Source organism: Staurois parvus, unplaced genomic scaffold (assembly GCF_062004578.1).
Source record: "Staurois parvus isolate SC_StPar_1 unplaced genomic scaffold, SC_StPar_1.0 ptg000739l, whole genome shotgun sequence".
Taxonomy (NCBI): domain Eukaryota; kingdom Metazoa; phylum Chordata; class Amphibia; order Anura; family Ranidae; genus Staurois; species Staurois parvus.
This window is the reverse complement of record NW_028318535.1, coordinates 674,284-700,000: the sequence shown is the minus strand read 5'-3', so window position 1 is coordinate 700,000 and position 25,717 is coordinate 674,284. Positions and strand designations below refer to the sequence as shown.

The following is a 25,717-nucleotide window of genomic DNA, read 5'->3' as shown; positions in this document are numbered from 1 at the left end:
TTATATATTCACATCAGTCATAAAACAAACATAATCACATGAAAGCTTCTGGAATAATTAATACAAAATAACATTTTTTTTCATGATCTAATAATAAATAAAACATGAACCGATTTGGTCATAAATAGATTTAAACAGGAAATGTCGACGCGTTTTACTTTTTCTGACGCCGAGAAGAGGAAATGGATGTCCATGTAATTAGTGTCACCTAAGAAGTCTTCATCTCCATTAAGCCGTCCTCTGACAGGCGACCCGATACCGATCTCCGGCGTCATGGCGGCTCATAAACGGGCCGAATTCTCAGCGCTGATGCAGTTTTCTTCTCTTGTAATGACAGTATGCAGCACATCCGTGACCTGCAGAGCAGCGGGAGGACAGAGGTGTCAGGAACATGAAGGTGTCACTTTAATTTCCATCCAATATTTCGCTCTCTAGGAAGAGTTTATTTCCTCCAACATTATTAAACCCCCCCCTCCCCATTGGATTTATATCTGGCCTCCTGCTGTCCCTTCAGTCTTGCAGTCCTTTCCTGGACTGAAACAGCTTCATCTGATTTCACTGCACACTGTGAGCTCCCCACAATGTGCATTAGAAGCTGCAGCAAGTCGGATAGAACTTATTTCCAGGCTGGAGGACATCCAGCATCATTTAGTTCGTGGAGGCTCAGCATGACATGTGGGCAGTCCAGCCCAGGGACGGACTGACCATTTGGACACTCGGGCACTGCCCGAGGGCTCGGGGTCAGTAGGGGGCCCCATGAGATTCTCATGGTACCTTTTTAATTTTTTAATATTTAAAAAATATTTTATTTACCTGGAATTTAGCTTTAACCATTTATCTACCGCCGTACATCTTTAAATGACAAAGCGGTGGAAGCCTTTTTATAAATGGCACTGCAGAAATCCCCACCAGGCAGGTACTGCACCCGTTACTTGCTTTAAAGCAGGCCGTCCTTGTGTGCAGAGCCAGTCCGAGGGGCTCTGTACAATGTGATCGCTGTGATGACCAATCATAGCAACCACCAATGTAAACAGTATGGTGTTTATACTGGTAAGCCCGCCTCCTCCTCTTACAATAGAGGAAATATTGTATGAATGGTTCATTCATTCACTAATCCCGGATCAGCGACAGCAACAATTATGAGTTTGGTTTTAACTTGCTTCCTTGTGTGCAGAGCCAGTCCGAGGAGCTCTGTACAATGTGATCGCTGTGATGACCAATCATAGCAACCACCAATGTAAACCTTCCCATAGACACCCTCCTAAACCTTGTGGACGGCCTTCCCAGAGTAGAAGCTGTTATAGCTGCAAAGGGCGGGGCCAACTCAATATTGAACCCTACGGACTAAGACTGGGGGCCACTAAAGGTCATGTGTGTGGAAAGGCCGGAGGCCCAAAAGTTTGGGCAATATAGGAGTTGATTTACTAAAACCAGAAAGTGCAGAATCTGGTGCAGCTGAGCATGGTAGCCAATCAGCTTCTAACTTCAGCTTGTTCAATTAAGCTTTGACAACCTGGAAACTGATTGGTTCCTATGCAGAGCTGCAGTATATTGTGCACGCTTTAGTTTTAGTAAGTCAATCCCATAGGGTATATGTATATATATATATATATATATATATATATGTATATATATATAAAAATGCAAAGTTCCTGTCACTAATAGCGACAATGAAATAATTCCAAAGATGACAGAGAGTCCACATGAAGATCAGATGTGATCGTGAAACATATGCGTGGGGGACTTGATCCGAAGTAGTGATAAAAAGTGAATAAATAAATTGCGCACTCACCAGAGGTGCGTAAATGATACACCTTATAGATATGCCTCATCAGGTGTGTGCGGGGTCACAGGGGCGGACTGACAACTCATGGGGCCCCTGGGCAATAGGGGATCATGGGGCCCCTGTGTCCTTGCCCAAACTCAAAAAAGCCTATGTAAAAGGTACCAGGGGCATCTCATGGGGCCCCCTACCGACGCTGGGCCCTCGGGCTGTGCCAGAGTTTCCAAATGGTCAGTCCGCCCCTGAGCGGGACTGCGGCGGGCATTCTGACACTGGGGGGAACTGACTTGGTGTCACTGACATCAGCGGCGGACGGACAAGTCATGGGGCCCCCAGGCAATAGGTGACCATGGGGCCCCTGTGTCCATGCCCACACTCAAACCACACCCAAAAAAGCCTATGAAAAAGGTACCAGGGGCATCTCATGGGGCCCCCTTCTGACCTCAGGCCCTCGGGCAGTGCCCGAGTTCCCAAATGGTCAGTTCGCCCCTCACTGACATCCCCAGTGATATCAATACAGTGATCAGTGCCTGGCTCACGCACACCCCCTACCTCCTATATATACGTCATTTTGCCGCCTTGTATCAGTATTTCTGCTATAGGGCGGTCGGGAAGCATTTAATAATAACACTTATAATAAAAATAATAATAATAAATGAATAAATAAATGTAAAATAATTACATATAATCATAAATAAGAAATAAATACAATAAATGAATAATATGTAATAATAAATAATTAATAATGAACCCCCTAACCTTTTAAAAAAATTTTATTAATTATTATTATTATTAATAATAATAATAATAATAATAATAATAATAATAATAATGATGATAATAATATAACACCCTAACCCTAACACAGAACAAATAAATAAATAAATAAAATAATAGCAATAATGGGGCAGCACAGTGGCTAAATTGTTAGCACTTCTGCCTGGCAGCACTGGGGCCGCTGGCTCGAATCCCAACCCCGGTACCACCTGCCTGGAGTTTGCATGTTCTCCCTGTTTCCTTCGGGTACTCCGGTTTCCTCCCACACTCCAAAGACATGCTGGTTGGTTAATTGGCTCCTGTCTAAATTGTCCCTAGTATGTGTATGTATGAATGTGAGTTAGGGACCTTAGATTGTACACCCCTTGAGGGTTAGGGACTGATGTGAATGTACAATATATATGTAAATCACTGTGTAAACTGACAGCGCTATACAAGTACCTGAAATAAATAAATAATAAAACACCATAAATAAATATAATAATAGTAATTTATTATTATTATAATTATTATTATCAATAATAATAATCATTTATTTAATAAATTTTTTTATGGATTAGGGGTTTACGTTTAGGGGTTAATAACTATTTATTTATTAATTATTTCTGATGATTTTAATATATTTGTCTATATTTTACATTTATTTATACATATATTATTACTATTGTTTAAACTTTTTTTTTATTTGAGCTGAAAACTGCAAAAAAAACGCTGCACAGAGCACTAGGGCTCACATTAACAATACCTTGTATGTGTCTCAATAATACTGCTGGATTGGGAACAGGCAGGTGTTACGCACAGGGATTAATGGGCCATCCATCTTCCAAAATATATTACAATACTTTCTTGCTGCAATATGAAGGTAATGTGGAGGGGGGGGGGGGAGGGTTGTCCAAACCACAAGCGCAAAAACGCGTAAATCCATTTTCTGCAGTGAAAAGATTTTATTATGATTCTGAAATGTGTTGCCAGTCCCCTATTGACAAGCGAATAATTGCTCCATTGTAGCAGTAATGATTTTCTCCTCCATGCCAGCGTCTGACGCTCTGAAGAAAATTGGGCTTCTAGTAACACCTTTTTGCACTCGACTGCCAAGTAACTAAATGTCAGAATCTGCCTTTGTAGTAATAACTTTGATTGGCCGTACCTCTCCCCTCCATTCCTCATAATATAGATTGGTGGTAATCAGGGGCGGACTGACAACTCATGGGGCCCCTGGGCAATAGGGGATCATGGGGCCCCTGTGTCCTTGCCCAAACTCAAAAAAGCCTATGAAAAAGGTATCAGGGGCATCTCATGGGGCCCCCTACTGACCCCGGGCCCTCGGGCAGTGCCCGAGTTTCCAAATGGTCAGTCCGCCCCTGGTGGTAATCCTTTAGAATCATTGAAGTCACCTAAAATCTATGTAATTTCTCCCTATATGCAGTATAAAGCTCACAGATCTATTTCATGTATTATCTGAGATCCATTGCATATAGGCAAATTTGTATTTCTGTCCATCCAATCCTAAGAATTGTGCTGCTCCGCCGCAGAGCCCTGTCTGACAGGGCAATAAACCTGATTTCTCACTACTGCAGTTCACTAAAACTTATGGGCTTTGTCCCTCCCCCAGCCTAGAGGAGAAGCAGCAGACTGGTGAACTCATCTTTCTGTCACTTTGCTCTCTCCTCCAGTGCTTGTACAGCATGCACTGCTTTCAAATAGGCGGCATAGGTTTTATTCTTAGTTTTGTTTCAGATGCCTTGGCAGACTGGGTCTGCGGAGCCATGTCAGTACATAAAGCAAGTCAATACATAAAGCAGTGTAAAGAGTGAAGCTGCCTGTGGATAGTGCAAAGTCAGCAGGTGGCCATACTGTATGGCAGACAGTAAGGGCACCTGCTGACTTTGCACCTTCCACAGGCAGCTTCATCCTGCAATAAGAGACAAAAATGGAATCTGATGCAATTTTACTTCAGATAATTGTAATGTAGGGGATGCTTTTGCAGTCTTTTGAAGTGTAAGAAATCAATGGCTTTCCCTGTCTTTGAAAAACTAAAGCCGGCCATACATGAATTGAAATTTTGTCCGATTCAACAGGGACTGGCCCAATTTCAATCCATGTACGGGCAGGGTGGTTGTACAGAAGTCGATCAACTGATGTTTACGATGCTGTCCTCGGAATGGTCCTTACCTGTTTTGCAGGGACAGATCCCTCTCGGGTGATGTTTACGATTCCCTCCTCCAGCCCCATGCAGTCCACGATGGTGAATTCATAGTCGTTCTTCTGTATCTCATCAAGAAGGATTCCATCTACCTGAGAACACAGCAGATTAAAAGTCACAAGGAGGGTGACCTGTCAACTCAACAGCTTCGCTCTTTTCTTTTCTAACGTCCAGAGTTATTCAAATCATGTCAAATTACTAGGGTCTTCCCTAAGGCCCCTTTCACATGGCCATTGCACCTTGATAGTTGTAGCCCATTTGGCAATGGCTGCCAGGACCTGGATCACCTGCTGGTGGCACTGTTCTTCCCAGAGTGGGAGGTTGTAGCTCCCATGTCCACCAGCGGGGGTCTTTTAGCAGATTCCAGTAATCTGTCTCCAGATGATGGCTGCTGGGAGGGTATTTAGTCCCTCCTCTACTATTCCACTTCGCTTCAGTCTTTTGCTTTGCTAGACAGATGCTGCTTGCCATTTATCCTGCTGCTGATCTTGCTCTTCCCTGCATCCTGCTGCCCTTGTTCAGTTCCCAGTCCTGGTTCCCCCTCCTCCTTGTATCTCTGGTAATGTCCTGTTTATCCGTGTTTCCCATTTTTGTACATATAGTATGTACGCTCGGGAGTTGAGACCCTATACTGGGGGGGGGGGGGGGCAGTTAGGACATCTGTACAGGTCCAGAGGGACTGAGAAAGCTGAGGAGACTAGCAAGTCAACAGAGGGGGCTGGAAGGAGTCCTGTTTTCCTGAGAAGTATGAGAGACCCTGGGGTGCTGGGAGAACCTTATCTGGAGGCCAGGAGTGGGGCCTGTACAGCGAGGTGCTGCTATCAAGGCTGAGTGAGCTTGAAGAACCCATGGTATGGGAGACCCAGGAGAGAGCAGTGGTGCTGCTGTCAAAGAAGCCAGGTGGCTTGGCATTTTTACAGTGTCTTTTACAAATTTTAAAATAACCGGCCTGAGCATGTATTCCCTTTTCTGGGCTCTGCAGGTCCTCCTTAAGTTCCCTTTCGCATGGGCGTTGCATTGCAGTAGTTGTAACGGGCCTGTCAAAACCAGGCAATGGCTGACAGGACCTGGATCACCTGCTGGTGGTGCTTCCCAAAGTGGAAGGTTGTAGTTCCAATGTTTACCAGCGGGCGTCTCCCAGCAGATTCTAGTAATCTGGCTCCTCCGGCTGCTGGGAGCGTATTTTGTCCCTCCTCTACTATTACACTTCACTTCAGTGTTTTACTTTGCTAGACAGATGCTGCTTTCCATTTATCCTGCTCCTGATCTTGCTCTTCCCTGCATCCTGCTGCCTTATATCTGCTGCCCTTGTTCAGTTCCCAGTCCTGGTTCCCCCTCCTCCTTGTATCTCTGGTAATGTCCTGTTTATCTGTGTTTCCCATTTTTGTACATATAGTATGTACGCTCGGGAGTTGAGACCCTATACTGGGGGGGGGGGGCAGTTAGGACATCTGTACAGGTCCAGAGGGACTGAGAAAGCTGAGGAGACTAGCAAGTCAACAGAGGGGGCTGGAAGGAGTCCTGTGTTCCTGAGAAGTATGAGAGACCCTGGGGTGCTGGGAGAACCCTATCTGGAGGCCAGGAGTGGGGCCTGTACAGCGAGATGCTGCTATCAAGGCTGAGTGAGCTTGAAGAACCCATGGTATGGGAGACCCAGGAGAGAGCAGTGGTGCTGCTGTCAAAGAAGCCAGTTGGCTTGACATTTTTACAGTGTCTTTTACAAATTTTAAAATAACCGGCCTGAGCAGGTATTCCCTTTTCTGGGCTCTACAGTTCTTCTTTAAGTTCCCTTTCGCATGGGCATTGCATTGTAGTAGTTGTAACGGGCCTGTCAAAACCTGGCAATGGCTGTCAGGACCTGGATCACCTGCTGGTGGTGCTTCCCAGAGTGGAAGGTTGTAGTTCCAATGTTTACCAGCGGGTGTCTCCCAGCAGATTCTAGTAATCTGGCTCCGCCGGCTGCTGGGAGGGTATTTAGTCCCTCCTCTACTATTACACGTTGCTTCAGTGTTTTACTTTGCTAGACAGATGCTGCTTTCCATTTATCCTGCTCCTGATCGTGCTCTTCCCTGCATCCTGCTGCCATATATCTGCTGATCCCAGTCCTGGTCCCCCCTTCCTCCTTGCATCACTGGTATTGCCCTGTTCCCCAATTTTGTACATGTTGTATATAGTCAGTTTGATGGATTTTGGTTTCACTGTAAATAAATCTTGCCTGAAGCATACACAGTCTGATCTCAGTTTCCAAAGTGTAGCCATGCAGATCTGACCATCCCTGCTGCTGATTCCGGACAATGGCTGGAGGACGTCCCCGTACACATTGTCGTGGGCTTGAGGTTTTACATCAAGATGCAACAAATAAGTAGGGCGTGTCCCAATCGGTGGGCAATACTGTCTGTCAATGTGCCCTACAGAACTGAGTGGGGCCACACTGCAACCGCATTGAATGGATGAAATTGCAGCTCAGTGGAGAGGGATTGCAGTGTGAGACTTGCAGGATCCGGCATATCACCTCCTGATCATCTGCTAACTGTGGGCCATCCACTGCTGACAAAGCGATCTACCACCGATCGTGAGTCAGCAGCATTGGTCATGTGAAAGACACGTAAGTCTGGTGGGTTGATTGATTCTGCTTGTTGCGAGGAGGAAGCTTTAGTAAGCAATGCAGGAGGGTCCACTCTCTGGATTATGAATATTTATCTGAACCAATCAAACCTTGAGTAGCTGCACTTGGGGGTATAGCTTGGGGGGGATGATAAATGCTAGGGGGCACTCTAGAGGAGGCCCGTGTGAACCTGGCCTCAGCAGGAACCATGTGCTGAAGACCTGAAGAACAAAGCTGAAGATGGAGTGCATAACTGGAGGGAACTGGGCTGAAGAATACTCTTAGGAACTAAACTCAGAGGCATGGCTTGGGGAGATAATTAATAAATGTTTGGGAGCACCTTTCTAGAATTCTTTTTTCCCTGGGGCATCTTCCTGGGAGGAGGCCTATGTGAAGAATTGCTTTTAGAGCTTGGCCTTAGCAGGAGCGGTGTGCTGACAGCCCAGGAAACTAAGCCGAAGTGGGAGTGCATACCTGAAAGGAACTGGGCTGAACAATACTCTCTAAGGAGCTACGCTCCTTTCCAGAACTCTCTCTTCCCTGGGGGTTCTACTTGGGGGAGGCCTTTGTGAAGAATTGCTGCCAGAGCCTGGCATCAGCAGGAACCAGGGTCCAACTGAGGGTCCAAAAGACTAAGCTGAAGATGGAATGCATACCTCAGGGGAACTGGGCTGAAGAGAGCTCCCTGAGGAGCTAAGCTCATAGGCACGGCTTTGGAAGATGATAAATGTTTTGAGAGCAACATTCTAGTGCTTCCCCCTTGGAGGAGGCCTGTGCGAAGAAATGTGATCAGAGCCTGACCTTAGCATGAGCCATGTGTTGAGAGCCCAAGGAACTAAACTGAAGTTAGAGTGCGTACCTGAAGGGAACTGTGTAGAAGAACACTCCCTGAGGAGCTAAGCTCAGAGGCATGGCTTGTGGAGTTGATAAACGTTTGGGAGCACCTTTCTAGAACTCTGTCTGGTTCATCTTCCTGCGAGGAGGCCTGTGTGAAGAATTGCCATTAGAACCTGACCTTAGCATGAGCCATGTGTTGAGAGCCCAAGGAACTAAACTGAACCTAAAGTGCATACCTGAAGGGAACTATGTAGAAGAGAACTCCCTGAGGAGCTAAGCTTAGAGGTATGGCTTGGGGAGTTGATAAATGTTTGGGAGCACCTTTCTAGAAGTCTATCTGGTTCATCTTCCTGGAAGGAGGCCTGTGTGAAGAATTGCCATTGGAACCTGACCTTAGCATGAGCCATGTGTTGAGAGCCCAAGGAACTAAACTGAAGCTAGAGTGCGTACCTGAAGGGAACTATGTAGAAGAGAACTCACTGAGGATCTAAGCTCAGAGGTATGGCTTGGGGAGTTGATAAATGTTGGGAGCACCTTTCTAGAAGTCTATCTGGTTCATCTTCCTGGGAGGAGGCCTGTGTGAAGAATTGCCAATGGAACGTGACCTTAGCATGAGCCATGCGTTGAGGGTTCAAGCAACTAAGCTGACGCTGGAGTGCATATTTAAAAGAAAATGGTCTGAAGAGAGCTCCTTGAGGAACTAATCTCAAAGGTATGGCTTCAGAAGATAATAAATGTTTGGGAGCACCTTTCTAGGACTTGGGGGTTCTCCCTCGGAGGAGGGCTGTGTGAAAAACTGCTGTCAGAGCCTTGCCATAGCAGGAGCCTTGAGCTTGAGGGATCTAAGCTGAAGATGGAGAGCATACCTGAGAATTGGGATGAAGCGAGGATATTAATTCGCAGAGTAGCTGGGTGAAAGCCATCTGGACACTGTAAGAAAGATTCTTTTCCCAAAGGGTTTGATATTTTTGTCAGCTTACAGAGGGCTATGAATCAAATTCAGGAGAGAGGAAATGCTCTCAAAGGGTCACATCTGGCTGACCCGTGTACATCAACATCTATTTTTGGATGTCGCTCTCATAAAACCTACTAGTGATTCATTATGTCGGTCCGCTCTTTGTGCTTTTTGGGGGTATTCTGCGTCCATAAATGTTCTCACTTACAGTATTTAATGGCTGCAATAATTGGTGAAAAGACCCAAGTGACTGGAGCCTGATTATCGCCAGAGGTTGGTCTGTGAGCTGTTGGGTCCAGATACAAGGCAGGTAGCCATGGGGCAGGTAGGAGAACCTAATTCATTTTTTTAAAGTCATACAGTTTAACCCCTCGCCTACAGGGCACTTATACCCCTTTCCTGTCCAGGCCAGTTTTCAGCTTTCAGCACTGTCGCACTTTGAATGACAATTGCGCGGTCATGCGACACTGTACCCATATGACATTTTTATCATTTTTTTAGACAGAGATTTCTTTTGGTGGTATTTAATCCCCTCTGGGCTTTTATTTTTTTTGCTAAACAAACCAAAAACAACTAAAAATTTTGAAAAAAAAACATTTTTTCTTAGTTTTTGTTATAAATTTTGTAAACAAGTGATTTTTTCTCCTTCACTGATGTACGCTAATGAGGCTGCAGTGATGGGCACTGATGAGGAGGCACTGGTAGGTGGCACTGACTGGCACTGATAGGCAGCACTGACTGGCACTGTTAGGTGGCACTGACTGGCACTGTTAGGTGGCACTGATAGGCAGCACTGACAGGCACTGTTAGGCGGCACTGATAGGTGGCACTGACTGGCACTAATAGGTGGCACTGACTGATGTGCGCTAATGAGGCTGCGGTGATGGACACTGATGGGCACTGATGAGGAGGCACTGACTGGCACTGATAGGCAGCGCTGACTGGCACTGGTAGGTGGCACTGACTGGCACTGGTAGGCGACATTGATAGGCAGCACTGACGGACACTGACTGGCACTGATAGGCGGCACTGACTGGCAGCACTGATAGGTGGCACTGACTAGCATTGATAGGTGGCACTGACTGGTACTGATAGGTGGCACTTAAAGGTAGCTCAGATGGGCACTGATATGCGTCATTGATGCGCACTGGTAGGCACTGATATGTGGCATTGATAGGCACTGGCAGGTGGTATTGATGGGGCTACACAGATCATCAGGGCACACTGATCATCAGTGCTCTGATGATCAGTATACATGTCCCCTCCGAGGAATGCCGATTACCGGCTCTCCTCTCCTCTGTCAGCGTGACAGCTCGTGAGGAGAGAAATGCATATAACCGGCATGTCCCTATTTACATGAGATCAGCTGTGATTGGACACAGCTGATCACATGACCGAGCCGACATCTTCGGCTCTTTCCGTGGATCGGTGATCCGCTGTGTCCGAGGGACACAGCGCACCACCGATCGCCACGCTGCACGCTCCCAGAGCCGCGCATGCGCGGTTAGAGTGGGAGGCGTCATATGATGTCCTCCCAGAACGAGAGAACCACCTTGCGCCCGTCATTACCTTATATGGCGGGCGGGAGGCGGTTAAAGAAGCATTCCTGGTGCCTATATAGCTGCATACTACTACATGTCTGCTGCCATAGAGTGGTGCCAGAAAAGGAACATTTTATGGTAAATTTTTATTACATTTTTCCGTTTTCCTGGCACCAACATGGCAGCATACATGCGGTAGTATGTTGCTATGGACTGGCACCAGGAAAGAAAAATTTACGGTATGCATTTGATACAATTATAGCACTACCCTCGTAAGGGCCGCTGAGTTTGATTTTGGTCCCCCTATGCTATGCATAGCCAGGCAGCAAACATTTTCCACACTTGTACTTTTAGGGTCAGTAAAACCGTCCCAGAGCTGTTTTTTTTTTAGTTGCTTTTTTTAATAAGGGGTTAACAACTTGGATGGTGTCTAGGGGTATATGGGATGCCCAAGGAACTGCAGAACTCGAGGACAAACTTTTTAGCAACTATGTGCAAAAAGGGTGGACTGGCAAAAATAAAGCACTGTTCCGTTTTCAGGGTATCTCCTCAGACCACGGATGAATCCTCCTCTTCACCCAACTTTTCTGAGGGTGTCACTGAGCAAGGAGGTCACAAAAGCTTGCAGTTTAAGCAGTCCCAGGTGCACCTGACCGTCCTCTCTCCTTATCCGGCCCAGGGGGGTTCAGTCACAATGTCCTGTCCTGTCAGCTTGGTGGGTTGGTAGCTGCTTTCAGGACTTTCACTTGGCTGGCTCCTTCCCTGCTGCTCAGGATGTCCTCCCTAGGAGACTTTAAGTAGTGGAGATCCTCCTGCCCAGCAACCAGCCTGTAGGTAAGTTCCCTCCCTTGGGCTCCCACTCAGGCTTCACACTCCAGCCTTCTCTCAATCCATCTTCCACCCGACTCTCCTCTCTCCCAAGGCTCTCTCATATTTGAGGGTTTCCCTGTTCACCATGCCCAGCCTCCTGCCAGGGGATTGACCAAGGTCCCTCACACATGCAGATCTGGACCTCCTCCCCTTCCCCACCCCTGTTCTAGAAAGTTCTCAAGTTTCTGAAAAGGTTGGAGGGCTCCAGAAGCCCTAACCTGATAGAACCTGTCAGGGTCCTGTCCACAGCAGAAGTTCTGGAAGATCTGGCATTTCTGCCAGTACTCTGCATGGTCGCAGAAGGACACATCAGCCTCAGTTTGGGGCCAGACGGCCTTTATAAGGAGGCTCATCACTTCCTCAAGTTGCTGGATGATCTCTAGCTCCCCGTGCCCTTTTCCTGTTTCCTGTGACTTTGACCCGTGATTTCCTGTTACCGATTCGGCTTGCTCTTGGACCTGTCTACTCTGCTTTACCCCTGATCTGACCTCGGCTTGGCTTACGGATACTCTCTCTCTCTCTCGCTCCTCTGTGTATGACCTCGGCTATCCCATCTGACTACGTCTGCTCTGATTCCCATCTGGTACCTGACCTTGGCTTTAACCGACTACCCAGTAAACATATAAAGGGCTTGCATACCACGTACAGGTGCCTCCTGTCTGCAGACATATCTCCGTGCACCAGCTGTGCTTCTGAGTGGACCACCAACCAGCACTCCTACAGGCGACCTGTGCAACGTTGGGCCTGACTCCTGCTGTCCCACTCTCAGAGGAGTCCGGAACTTAGCCACAAGGGAAGCCCTCTCTCCATTGGCCTCCATCACCAGGTATGTGATAGAACCTCCCAGCCTGTCCTGAGGTGAACTCCTGCCCAGGTGTGGACTGACAACTCATGGGGCCCCCGGGCAATAGGGGATCATGGGGCCCCTGTGTCCTCGCCCACACTCAAACCACTCCCAAAAAAGCCTATGAAAGATACCAGGTTCATCTCATGGGGCCTCCTACTGACCCCGGGCCCTCGGGCAGTGCCCGAGTTCCCAAATGGTCAGTCCGCCCCTACTCCTGCCTCACTCCCAAGCTGACTCACCCCAGGCTGCCCCTATCTAAAAAAAAGGAAACCAACAAAACCTAACTAGCTAACCTGGAGAGCAGTACACGGTTTTTTGTTTGAATAACTTTCAGGAGCCATTTAAAGCACCTCTTTCAAAACCACCAAAACCTCCATAATTTTGCCTTCCCCAAAGTGGTGAAATGTTGGGAAATGCAAAATTTAGATTTTGATCTTCTAATAAATCTGGATCTCTAACTGTAGCATTTTACTCTACGTATAATGTTGAACGTCACTTGCCCATCAGCCTGTCAATCACCCACAGAACCTACGAATGACGGGCTAAAAAGGTGACAACGTTTCTGTACTGTACCTTTGCTGGAAATTTCGGAAAGCTGAGGTCTGGTACCATTTGTGTCCTATTGCCCAATGAACGGACAGCGATAGGACCTACCTGTACAGAAGGAAACAAAAAAAAAAAACCTTTCAGTAAGTGGACACGTAAATGGAACATATACCGAAATGTATCCAATTTGTTGAAGCTAAACTCCAAACAGATATAAAAGACACAAATGACGTCAGAAGATATAAGGAGTGTGACTGTGCGAGACCCTGCCGCTATGTGAATTCAGGTAGAAATGACACCGAATGTTCAGAGGTGCAGCTAGAGAAGCTCCAGCACGTGTCTTGTGAGTACACTTTGTTTCAGGCCTGGTTCACACCGGTGCGTTTTTTTTGGTGCTTTTTGCAGAAACGCACTACAGTCCGTTTAACATGGTTTCCTATGGGACGCGTTCACATCTAGGCTTTTTAGAGCCTCTGTGTTTTTAGAAAGGGTCGGAGACTTTTTTAACCACTTTAATACCGCACTATAGCCAAAAAGACGGCTACGGCGCAGCTCTCTTGTTCTGGGAGGGAGTCTATAGACATCGCACCAGAAATTGCCTCCCTGGGACACAGCTGATCACAGACCGTGGTAAATCACAGATGCCCTTTACCATGTGATCATCTGTGTCCAATCCCGGCTGATCACATGTAAACAGACTGGCCAATTTTTAGCAGTGTTTTCCTCACACGCTGTGTCTGTGTGAGGACAAGGCAGTCGATAACAGCAAGGCTGTCAGTGCTTATTTTTACTGATAATCAGGGCACTGATCATCAGTGTAGCCCCATCAGTGCAGCTTATCAGTGCCCATCAGTGTTGCCTATTTGTGACCATCATTGCCACATATCAGAGCCCAACAGTGCAGCTTATCAGTGCCCATCAGTGTTGCCTATAAGTGCCCATCAGTGCCGCCTATCAGTGCCTCCTCATAAGTGCCACCTATCAGTGCCCAACAGTGCAGCTTATCAGTGCCCATCAGTGTTGCCTATCAGTGCCCATCAGTGTTGCCTATTAGTGCCCATCAGTGCCGCCTATCAGTGCCTCCTCATAAGTGCCACCTATCAGTGCCCAACAGTGCAGCTTATAAGTGCCCATCAGTGTTGCCTATTAGTGCTCATCAGTGCCTCCTCATCAGTGCCACCTATCAGTGCCCAACAGTGTAGCTTATCAGTGCCCATCAGTGTTGCCTATTAGTGCTCAGCAGTGCTTCCTCATCAGTGCCACCTATCAGTGCAGTTTATCAGTGCCCATCAGTGCAGCGTATCGGTGCCCATCAGTGTCGCCTCTTAGTGCTCATCAGTGCCGCCTATCAGTGCCCATCAATGCAGCATATCAGTGCCCATCAGTGTTGCCTATTAGTGCCCATCAGTGCAGTTTATCAGCGCCTCCCCATCAGTGTCCATCAGTGTCACCTAATAGTGCCCATCAATGCCACCTATCAGTGCCTCCTCATCAGTGCCCATCCATGCAGCTTATCAGAGCCACTTCATCAGTGCTCATCAGAGCAGCTAAGGGGCGGACTGACCATTTGGAAATCGGGCACTGCCTGAGGGCCCGGGGTCAGTAGGAGGCCCCATGAGATGTCCCTGGTTCCTTTTTCATAGGCTTTTTTGAGTTTGGGCAAGGACACAGGGGCCCCATGATCCCCTATTGCCCGGGGGCCCCATGAGTTGTCAGTTCGCCCCTGGAGCAGCTTATCAGTGCCCATCAGTGCAGCCTCATCAGCGCACATCGGTTAAGAAGAAAAATTACTTATTTGCAAAATTTCTTAACAAACAAAGAAAAACATTTTTTTTTTAAATTTCAGTCTTTTTTCCTGTGTTTAGCAAACAATAAAAAACCCATTAGTGATTAAATACCACCAAAAGAAAGCTCTATATGCCTCAAAAAAGTATAAAAAATGTAGTTTGGGTACAGTGTTGCATGACCGCACAATTGTCATTCAAAGTGCAACTTCGCTGAAAGCTGAAAATTGGCCTGGGCAGGAAGGGGGTGAAAGTGCCCAGTATTGAAATGGTTAAACACAAAAAGCAATGTTTTTGCTACAGTAGAGTTCAATGCAGATGCTGCTGAAAAACACATGTGGTGCGTTTTTGCTGCGTTTTGTGTTTTTTATTCTGCCCAGCAACAAAAACATTTGCCCTTTAACAAAAAACAAAAACTCTGAAAAAAAAACGCATAATGTGTGTAAAAACGCAAAGCAAAATGCAAAAACCAGTGCAAAAACAGATCAAAAGCAAACTGCATTGGTGTGAACCAATGCAGTAAATAGACATGTGCAGTTCATTTCGTTCCAAATCGAAATTCAGACGAATTTTTAGTTATTTGGTTATTCGGATGTATCCGAACTTCTAAATTACAATAGTAATGAATACGAAGTAACAAAATGAAATTCGGACGATATTAGAATTAAATTCGAATCAAATTCAGCCCAAATTCGAATAGAATTTGAAAATGAAAAGAAGAGAATAAAACATAATAGTATAGAATAGAAAAAACAACAGAATAGGATGCAATAGAATAGGATGCAATAGAATGGAGCAATAGCTAAAAATAAAATAGAAAATAACTGTCTTCCGAAATTGGAATTTCAAATAGAATAAATTTGTATCTGAATGGAAAAGATTAGAATTGAAAAGAATAGAACAGAACGGAAAAAACAATAGAATAAAATGCAATAGAGTAGAAAAGAACAAAACAGAATATAACCGTTTTCTGAAATTCAAATTTCGATTAGAATAAATTCAAATTCGAATGCCGGTTCAAATTTTCCAAATTCAGTCAAACTGAATTTAAATCGAATTCGAAAACGACTAAACAACATAAAACTAATTCTGAAAATGAATTAAATGAATTTAATGAAACAAAAGTAAAAAATAAGGAATCTAAACAAATATTTTAATGCTGCACATTTATTTATTTCAGGTACTTATATATCGCCGTCAATTTACGCAGCACTTTACATATATATTGTACATTCACATCAGTCCCTAACCCTCAAGGGGCGTACAATCTAAGGTCCCTAACCCTCAAGGGGTGTACAATCTAAGGTCCCTAACCCTCAAGGGGTGTACAATCTAAGGTCCCTAACCCTCAAGGGGTGTACAATCTAAGGTCCCTAACCCTCAAGGGGTGTACAATCTAAGGTCCCTAACCCTCAAGGGGCGTACAATCTAAGGGACCTAACCCTCAAGAGGCGGACAATCTAAGGTCTCTAACCCTCAAGAGGCGGACAATCTAAGGTCTCTAACCCTCAAGGGGCGTACAATCTAAGGTGAGAAAAAGGAGAGAAGCGCCTCTAAGTGCAATAAGTCTTTTAATTCAAGTCTAAATGTAGAAACACTCACATGTGTGAAGTAATCATAAGCATAAAAACCGTGGTTAACAATAGTTAACGGTGGGGTGGTAACCCGGGTGAAGAGCCGTCATCTCTCTGCGATGTGGGGAGGTCAGCTCTCGGCTGGAACAGCGTGGTGGCTGGAGGGGGAACAGTGGTGAGGCCAGCCTTCATGCACGTCCTCCCTCAAAGCCGGATGGAACGCACGTTTGAACGTAGCGGCGGCGTGGCCATGATGACGTCAGATCCCAGGGTGCACTGCGACGCGTTTCGGAGCATGCACTGGCCGTGGAAGGCGGAATTGCACTCCTTAAAACTTCGACCCTTGAGGGTCAAAACACTTAAAAGGATCCCTCTCACAGATCCTTCAGGACGGTTGTCACTTGGACAACCTGGAACCAGATCTGTGCCTGAACTGACTGGGGAGCAACATACTAACTGAGTGCAGTGAGACAAAAGCCTGTGTGGCTAGCCTCCAACAACCAGCGACTAGGAGCAAAACATCCCCCTTGAAGCTTTGCGACAGACTGGGGCCCACTGAGGGAAGACGAGACGGACGGGTGCATCTTCCCAGGCCTTCACCCATTATTAGCTCAGCGTTTGATCTTGTCTGGAGAGGAGCCATTATTGGAGTGCTGACCCTTAGAGAGAGTTGTGTATGCAGTGGGAGCAAATCTTTGGAGTGACAACCGTCCTGAAGGATCTGTGAGAGGGATCCTTTTAAGTGTTTTGACCCTCAAGGGTCGAAGTTTTAAGGAGTGCAATTCCGCCTTCCACGGCCAGTGCATGCTCCGAAACGCGTCGCAGTGCACCCTGGGATCTGACGTCATCACGGCCACGCCGCCGCTACGTTCCAGCGTGCGTTCCATCCGGCTTTGAGGGAGGACGTGCATGAAGGCTGGCCTCACCACTGTTCCCCCTCCAGCCACCACGCTGTTCCAGCCGAGAGCTGACCTCCCCACATCGCAGAGAGATGACGGCTCTTCACCCGGGTTACCACCCCACCGTTAACTATTGTTAACCACGGTTTTTATGCTTATGATTACTTCACACATGTGAGTGTTTCTACATTTAGACTTGAATTAAAAGACTTATTGCACTTAGAGGCGCTTCTCTCCTTTTTCTCATCTACAGAAGTTGCTACAGCTTATTTGGAAGCCTTGCCCTCAGTGCCACACCGAATCCTACGCTCTTCATACAGTAGCCACTAATACCACCATCACCCATACTACCATTTCCCAGGACTTTGCAGTGTTTGCGCTGTTACAACCCTTCCTCATTTTTTCCGTACAATCTAAGGTCCCTAACCCTCAAGGGGTGTACAATCTAAGGTCCCTAACCCTCAAGAGGCGTACAATCTAAGGTCCCTAACCCTCAAGGGGTGTACAATCTAAGGTCTCTAACCCTCAAGGCAAGGACAATCTAAGATCCCTAACCCTCAAGGGGCGTACAATCTAAGGTCCCTAACCCTCAAGAGGCGTACAATCTAAGGTCCCTAACCCTCAAGGGGCGTACAATCTAAGGTCCCTAACCCTCAAGGGGCGTACAATCTAAGGTCCCTAACGCTCAAGGGAGGTACACTCTAAGGTCCCTAACCCTCAAGGGGCGTACAATCTAAGGTCCCTAACCCTCAAGGGGCATACAATCTAAGGTCCCTAACCCTCATGAGCCTGCATAGCCAGGTGCGGCAACCAAGGATGAGTGAGCTTGAACATACCATGGCGTAGGAGACCAAAGACAGGAGCGGTGCTACTGACAAAGCAGCCTGGTGGCTTAGCATTTTTCCAGTTGTTTGCTTTATAAAATTGAAACCCCTGCGCAGGGGCGGACTGACAACTCATGTGACCCCCGGGCAATAAGGGATCATGGGGCCCCTGTGTCCTTGCCCAAACTCAAAAAATCCTATGAAAAAGGTGCCAGGGGCATCACATGGAGCCCCCTACTGACCCCGGCCCTCAAGCAGTGCCCGAATTTCCAAGTGGTCAGTCCGCCCATGCCCCTGCATGGAAATCTTGGATGGGACTTTAATTTTAATAAAAATGGGCTGCCATGCCCTTAAAACCCAGTTTGGAATGGCGTGGACTTCATTAAAAACAATGCATCTACCATAGAGCTAAGAACCCCCATACCACGGGACTTGGAGATTTTTACCCCAAGAGATTACATTATGAAAACATTTCCAAAGAATCAAATATATGTAGGAGGCATTGAAGAACCCCTACTTCACAATACGGTTTTAACCACTTCAAGTCCAGACACTTTCACCCTCTTCCAGTCCGGACACTTTTACCCCCTTCCAGTCCGGACACTTTCATTCCTTTCCAGTCCGGACACTTTTACCCCCTTCCAGTCCGGACACTTTCATTCCTTTCCAGTCCGGACACTTTCACCCCCCTTCCAGTCCGGACGCTTTCACCCCCCTTCCAGTCCGAACGCTTTCACCCCCTTCCAGTCCGGACACTTTCATTCCTTTCCAGTCCGGACACTTTCACCCCCCTTCCAGTCCGGACGCTTTCACCCCCCTTCCAGTCCGAACGCTTTCACCCCCTTCCAGTCCGGACACTTTCACCCCCTTCCAGTCCGGACGCTTTCACCCCCTTCCGGTCCGAACGCTTTCACCCCCTTCCGGTCCGGATGCTTTCACCCCCCTTCCAGTCCGGACGCTTTCACCCCCCTTCCAGTCCGGACACTTTCATCACCTTCCAGTCTGGACACTTTTACCCCCCTTCGAGTCCGAACACTTTCACCCCCTTTCCAGTCCAGACGCTTTTACCCCCTTCCAGTCCGGACGCTTTCACACCCTTCCAGTCCAGACACTTTCACCCCCCTTCCAGTCTGGACACTTTCACCCCCTTCCAGTCCGGACACTTTCACCCCCCTTCCAGTCTGGACACTTTCACCCCCTTCCAGTCCGGACACTTTCACCCCCCTTCCAGTCCGGACACTTTCACCCCCTTCCAGTCCGGACACTTTCATTCTGTTCCAGTCCGGACACTTTCACCCCCTTCCAGTCTGGATGCTTTCACCCCCTTCCAGTCCGGACACTTTCCCCCCCCTTCCAGTCCGGACACTTTCCCCCCCTTCCAGTCCGGACGCTTTCACCCCCTTCCAGTCCCGACGCTTTCACCCCCCTTCCAGTCCCGACACTTTCACCCCCCTTCCAGTCCGGACACTTTCACCACCTCCCTGTCCAGGCCAATTTTCAGCTTTCAGCGCTATCACACTTTGAATGACAATTGCGCGGTCATGCAACACTGTACCCATATGAATTTTGTGGCATTTTTTGAGACAGATAAAACGTTATTTTGGTGGTATTTATTCACCGCTGGGATTTTTATTTTTTTTGCTATATAAATGAAAAAGTCCCAAAATTTTGAAAAAAAGTGTTTTTCTTATAAAATTTTGCAAATAAATAATCTTTCATCATAAATCTTGGCCAAAATGTATTCAGTTATCTTTTTAATTAAAAAAAACCCAAATTAGTTTATAACCAAAAATTATAATTTAAAAAAAATATTTTTTTACATTTTAATTTTTTTTTACATATATATTTTTTTAACATACTGTCACCTTAGCAGTACAATGTCACCATGGTGACACTGTATTACTTGTGGGGGGTGATGAAGATTTCTTTTTTATTTTGTTACACTGATTGCTTTTACATCCATAAAGGCTTTAAATTCAATCATTTCTCCTCTCTGGCTGCATTCTTGCAGCCATTGAGAAATACTGTGTGAGCTGCGATTGGTCACAGCTTGTCACATGGTACAAGGCTGTTGTGAATAGCCCTGTACCATGTGATCTCTGTGATCATTCACATATTTCACTAGTAGTAAGCAATGATGTCAGGAAGTGACATCTTGATTACACCTATTTATGTGATCACTGATTGACTGTGATCACATTCTTGCAGCCATTGAGAAATACTGTGAGAGCTGTGATTGGTCACAGCTTGTCACATGGTACAAGGCTGTTGTGAATAGCCCAGTACCATGTGATCTCTGTGATTATTCACAGATTTCACTTGTAGTAAGCAATGATGTCAGGAAGTGACATCTTGCTTACACCTATTCATGTGATCACTGATTGGCCAATCAGTGATCACATGATCAGGACCTCACACAAAGGTCCCGTACAGTGATCGCGGTGCCACACGCTCCCAGGGAATGCGCACAGTCCAAAATGGCGGGCGCCGTTTATGAACGGCAACCTACCCCTGCACTGCCACCGTCCGGCCGTTTATATACAGTGGCCGGATGGAAGTGGTTAAAGAGAGCTATTTAGAGGAAAGGTTAGGTGATCCAAACAAATCAGATCAAACGTTTGAAGTACAGGAATTATTTTTTAGAACCTTCTAGCTCCATTACCACTTTGGGAAATGAAAAAACAATCTGACTCAGCCAAGCCCGAGCCACACTTCCAAAATCCTCTTGAATCAACAGGAGCCAAAAAAAAAAAAAAAGTCAGAGTGTTTACGTTGGATCAGCATAGAGGTGCCTCTTGAGGGTGCTGAAGTGTACTCAATCTTTATACGTAAATACGTGAAGTACTGCCAGGGGATCATGGGAAAAGCAAACGTCATTGCCTTCTGAATTCTAGAGGGACTTCACTCGTATTGTGTGACAAATTAACTAATGGAATCTTTCAAATACAAACAAGAACAAAACTCCGGTAGAGAAATCAGAATCATTACAGGGACCACATTGGTAATGATCTCCTGTAGATATTGCAGAAAATCAATGTTACCCCCGTGGTGGAGTGTCAATATTAGAACAGCCTAACAGAAGGTTTTGGAGGATGATGTCATATAAGACGTAGACATATCATACTGATTGGTAAACACAAGATTTATCAAGATGGCCAAAGATGATGCCGTACGCAGGTGCATGTGTCAATGCACAGAACAAGGGTCATGCCCTTGGGCAGGCATGGGCAGGGGCATGCACATCTAATTCCAGTCTTTCTAACAGGTGGCCTATTTATGGAGTAGAGCTTAGGTAGGCAGTTGCTGGACAGTCTCCAGTTGTTATCCAGTGACTTGGACCCAAACCCGTTCTTCAGATATGCATACCCATGGCCGACTCAGCCTGACCTTAGACTTGTCTCTGCCCTGGCTTCAAGGTATTAAGCTCAGCTAGTCTCTGACAATACCTGGGGTGACCTTGGCTACTTCCTGACCACGGCTTGTCTCTGCTGATTGGTCTGACCTTATCTAGTTCCTGACCATGGCTTGTCTCTCCTGATTCTTGGTATGACCTTATCTAGCTCCTGACCTTGCACCAAGGGCAGACTGGGCCGGGAGCAACTGGGGTGTACTTGGCTAGTTCCTGACCACGGCTTGTCTCAGCTGATACGTGGGGTGTCCTTTATCTAGTTCTTGACCACGGCTTGTCTCAACTGATTGTTGGTGTGATCTTTATCTAGTTCTTGACCACGGCTTGTCTCTGTTGATCCTTGGTGTGACCTCCACTAGTTCCTGACCACAGTTTTTCCTCTGCCGGTTCTTGATGTCACCTGAGCTACTTTCTGACCGCCTCCTGTCTCTGCTGATTCCGGGGGTGTACTTAGCTAGTTCTTGACCACGGCTTGTCTCTGTTGATCCTTGGTGTGACCTCCACTAGTTCCTGACCACAGTTTTTCCTCTGCTGGTTCTTGATATCACCTGAGCTACTTCCTGACCTCCTCCTGTCTCTGCTGATTCCTGGGGTGTACTTGGCTAGTTCCTGACCACGGCTTGTCTCAGCTGATTCTTGGGGTATCCTTTATCTAGTTCTTGACCACGGCTTGTCTCAGCTGATTGTTGGTGTGATCTTTATCTAGTTCTTGACCACGGCTTGTCTCTGTTGATCCTTGGTGTGACCTCCACTAGTTCCTGACCACAGTTTTTCCTCTGCCGGTTCTTGATGTCACCTGAGCTACTTCCTGACTGCCTCCTGTCTCTGCTGATTCCGGGGGTGTACTTAGCTAGTTCTTGACCACGGCTTGTCTCTGTTGATCCTTGGTGTGACCTCCACTAGTTCCTGACCACAGTTTTTCCTCTGCCGGTTCTTGATGTCACTTGAGCTACTTCCTGACCTCCTCCTGTCTCTGCTGATTCCTGTGGTGTATTTGGCTAGTTCCTGACAGGGACTTGTCTCTGCTGATTATTGTTCTGACCTTATCTAGTTCCTGACCATGGCTTGTTTCACCTGATTCTTGGTATGACCTTATCTAGCTCCTGACCTTGCACCAAGGGCAGACTGGGCCGGGGGCAACTGCTCCCCAGGCCACTCTGATGCCCCATTAAAAGGTCTCACAGCTTCCACTGCAGACATGCCTAAAGGCTTCCTGGTGAAGAGGAGTAAAAAGTATCCACCGGTGTCCTACCGAGTGCAGGATGAGGACAAGGACAGAGTGCAGACTGTTCCCTGGCATGGATGGTGTACACCGTGATCGAGCAGAGGTTGGCTCCATGCCTCACCAGAGGTTCTCCTCCCTCAGACAGCCCCAACCGAGCCATCCTGTCTCCCCCCTTCAGCCCCTGGCTGCCCTCTGACAGACAGTCCGGGAACCTAAAATCGGAGCAGCAGGCACTGTCCAACCCAACCCAACCCAACCCACTGAGCAGAGAGAACCTGGTGCTGCGCTTCTTCCTGGGATGGGTGTTGGGAGGAGACAGGGAAGGGCCTCTGGGCTGTGCCCCATGTGTCAAACCTTGGCAGTCAGCCCCTGTCGTGGCCTGTTGCTCCTGATTCTTGGTATGACCTTGCCTAGTTCCTGACCACTGCTTTTCTCTGCTGATTCCTGTGTGACTTTGGATAATTCCTGTCCGTGGCTATTCTATGCAGATTCCTAGTATGACCTCAGCTGCTTCCTGACCGAGTTTTGTCTCTGCTGGTTCTTGGTGTGACCTCTTGGTTAGATACTCAAATACAGTTCGGCTCTGCTGGTTCTTGATGTGACCTCTTGACTAGATACTCAACTACAGCTCGTCTCTGCTGGTTCTTGATGTGACCTCTTGACTAGATACTCAACTGCAGCTCGTCTCTGCTGGTTCTTGATGTGACCTCTTGGCTAGATACTCAACTACAGCTCGTCTCTGCTGGTTCTTGATGTGACCTCTTGGCTAGATACTCAACTACAGCTCGTCTCTGCTGGTTCTTGGTGTGACCTCTTGGCTAGATACTCAACTACAGCTCGTCTCTGCTGGTTCTTGGTGTGACCTCTTGGCTAGATACTCAACTACAGCTCGTCTCTGCTGGTTCTTGGTGTGACCTCTTGGCTAGATACTCAACTACAGCTCGTCTCTGCTGGTTCTTGGTGTGACCCTTGGCTAGATACTCAATTACAGCTCGTCTCTGCCAATCACAGCCCATTTGAATCATGTGATGAGCTTTTCCCAGTCACAGCTAATCACAACAAAAGACTGAATGAATCCGTTGCATTTAGTAACAATGATTGCAAATATCAATGAAATAAATTGGTAATAACAATCAGAATGTGTTAAAAACAAATATCCTGATCAATTGCCCAGAGTAGTTCAATATTACTATGGTAACATTGTATTGCTTTGACCAAAGTGTGCTGAAAAAAAAATAGTAAAAAAAAAAGAAAATATAATGTAATAAAAAAAATTAAAAAATGTGAAAAAATAAAAGTTAAACTATTATTATTATTTTCATTTTTTTACATACTGTCACCAGTGAATTTCTACATTTTCCAAAAAATTGTAACAAAAAATTAAACCTCCAAAAAACCGACCATGCCTCTTACTAAATACCTTGAACTGCCTATTTTCCAAAAATGGGTCATTTGGGGGGTATTTGTACTATCCTGGTGTTTTTTTTACATACTGTCACCAGTCAGTGTCTTTGTTCACTGCCGCACCAGTTATATAAAGACGCTGTACTGGACTGGTGACAATATGGGAAAAAAAAGTGATTTTTTTTTAAATTTCTACTTTTTCTACAAAATTCTAACAAAATTGCAACCTCCAAAAAACTCACCATGCCTCTTACTAAATACCTTGAACTGTCTATTTTCCAAAAATGGGTAATTTGGGGGGGTATTTTTTTTTAAATACTGGTGTTTTTTTTACATACTGTCACCAGTCAGTGTCTCTGTTCACTGCCGCACCACTTATATAACGACGCTGTACTGGACTGGTGACAATATGTAAAAAAAAAAAGTTATTTTTTTTAAAATTTCTAAATTTTCTCCAAAATTGTAACAAAAAATTACAACCTCCAAAAAACTCTCCATGCCTCTTACTAAATACCTTGAACTGTCTATTTTCCAAAAATGGATCATTTGGGGGGTATTTGTATTATCCTGGTGTTTTTTTTACATACTGTCACCAGTCAGTGTCTCTGTTCACTGCCACACCAGTTATATAACGACGCTGTACTGGACTGGTGACAATATGTAAAAAAAAAAAAAAAAAGTGATTTTTTTTTTTAATTTCTACATTTTCTACAAAATTGTAACAAAAAATTACAACCTCCAAAAAACTCTCCATGCCTCTTACTAAATACCTTGAACTGTCTATTTTCCAAAAATGGGTAATTTGGGGGGTATTTGTATTATCCTGGTGTTTTTTTTACATACTGTCACCAGTCAGTGTCTCTGTTCACTGCCACACCAGTTATATAACGACGCTGTACTGGACTGGTGACAATATGTAAAAAAAAAAAAAAAAAGTGATTTTTTTTTTTTAATTTCTACATTTTCTACAAAATTGTAACAAAAAATTACAACCTCCAAAAAACCGACCATGCCTCTTACTAAATACCTTGAACTGTCTATTTTCCAAAAATGGATCATTTGGGGGGTATTTGTATTATCCTGGTGTTTTTTTTACATACTGTCACCAGTCAGTGTCTCTGTTCACTGCCGCACCACTTATATAATGACGCTGTACTGGACTGGTGACAATATGTAAAAAAAAAAAAAAAGTGATTTTTTTTTTTTAATTTCTACATTTTCTACAAAATTGTAACAAAAAATTACAACCTCCAAAAAACTCTCCATGCCTCTTACTAAATACCTTGAACTGTCTATTTTCCAAAAATGGGTAATTTGGGGGGTATTTGTATTATCCTGGTGTTTTTTTTACATACTGTCACCAGTCAGTGTCTCTCTTCACTGCCGCACCACTTATATAATGACGCTGTACTGGACTGGTGACAATATGTTAAAAAAAAAAAAAAGTGTGATTTTTTTTTTTTTTTTTAATTTCTACATTTTTCAAAAAAATTTTTAACAAAAATTGTACTAAATACCTTGAACTGTCTATTTAAAAAAAAAATGGGTAATTTGGGGGGTATTTGTACTATCCTGGCGTTTTTGGGCCTCAAGAAATGAGATGGGCCAGGATTGATCGATTGTCAGATATATAT

General features: G+C 45.8%; 1 protein-coding gene across 1 annotated transcript in view; it reads right to left on the bottom strand.

The window, feature by feature from the left end:
- Positions 1–25,717, bottom strand: part of LOC149445215 (uncharacterized) — a 64,300-nt gene that overhangs the window by 61 nt on the left and 38,522 nt on the right. The window contains exons 7-9 of the mRNA XM_089654084.1: positions 12,992–13,072; positions 4,733–4,855; positions 1–356 (exon numbers count right to left, since the gene is read on the bottom strand). The exon at positions 1–356 is cut by the window's left edge and continues 61 nt beyond it. Coding sequence (XP_089510210.1) covers positions 282–356; positions 4,733–4,855; positions 12,992–13,072 — 279 coding nt within the window. The 3' untranslated portion in view covers positions 1–281. The remainder of the gene's footprint in view (positions 357–4,732; positions 4,856–12,991; positions 13,073–25,717) is intronic.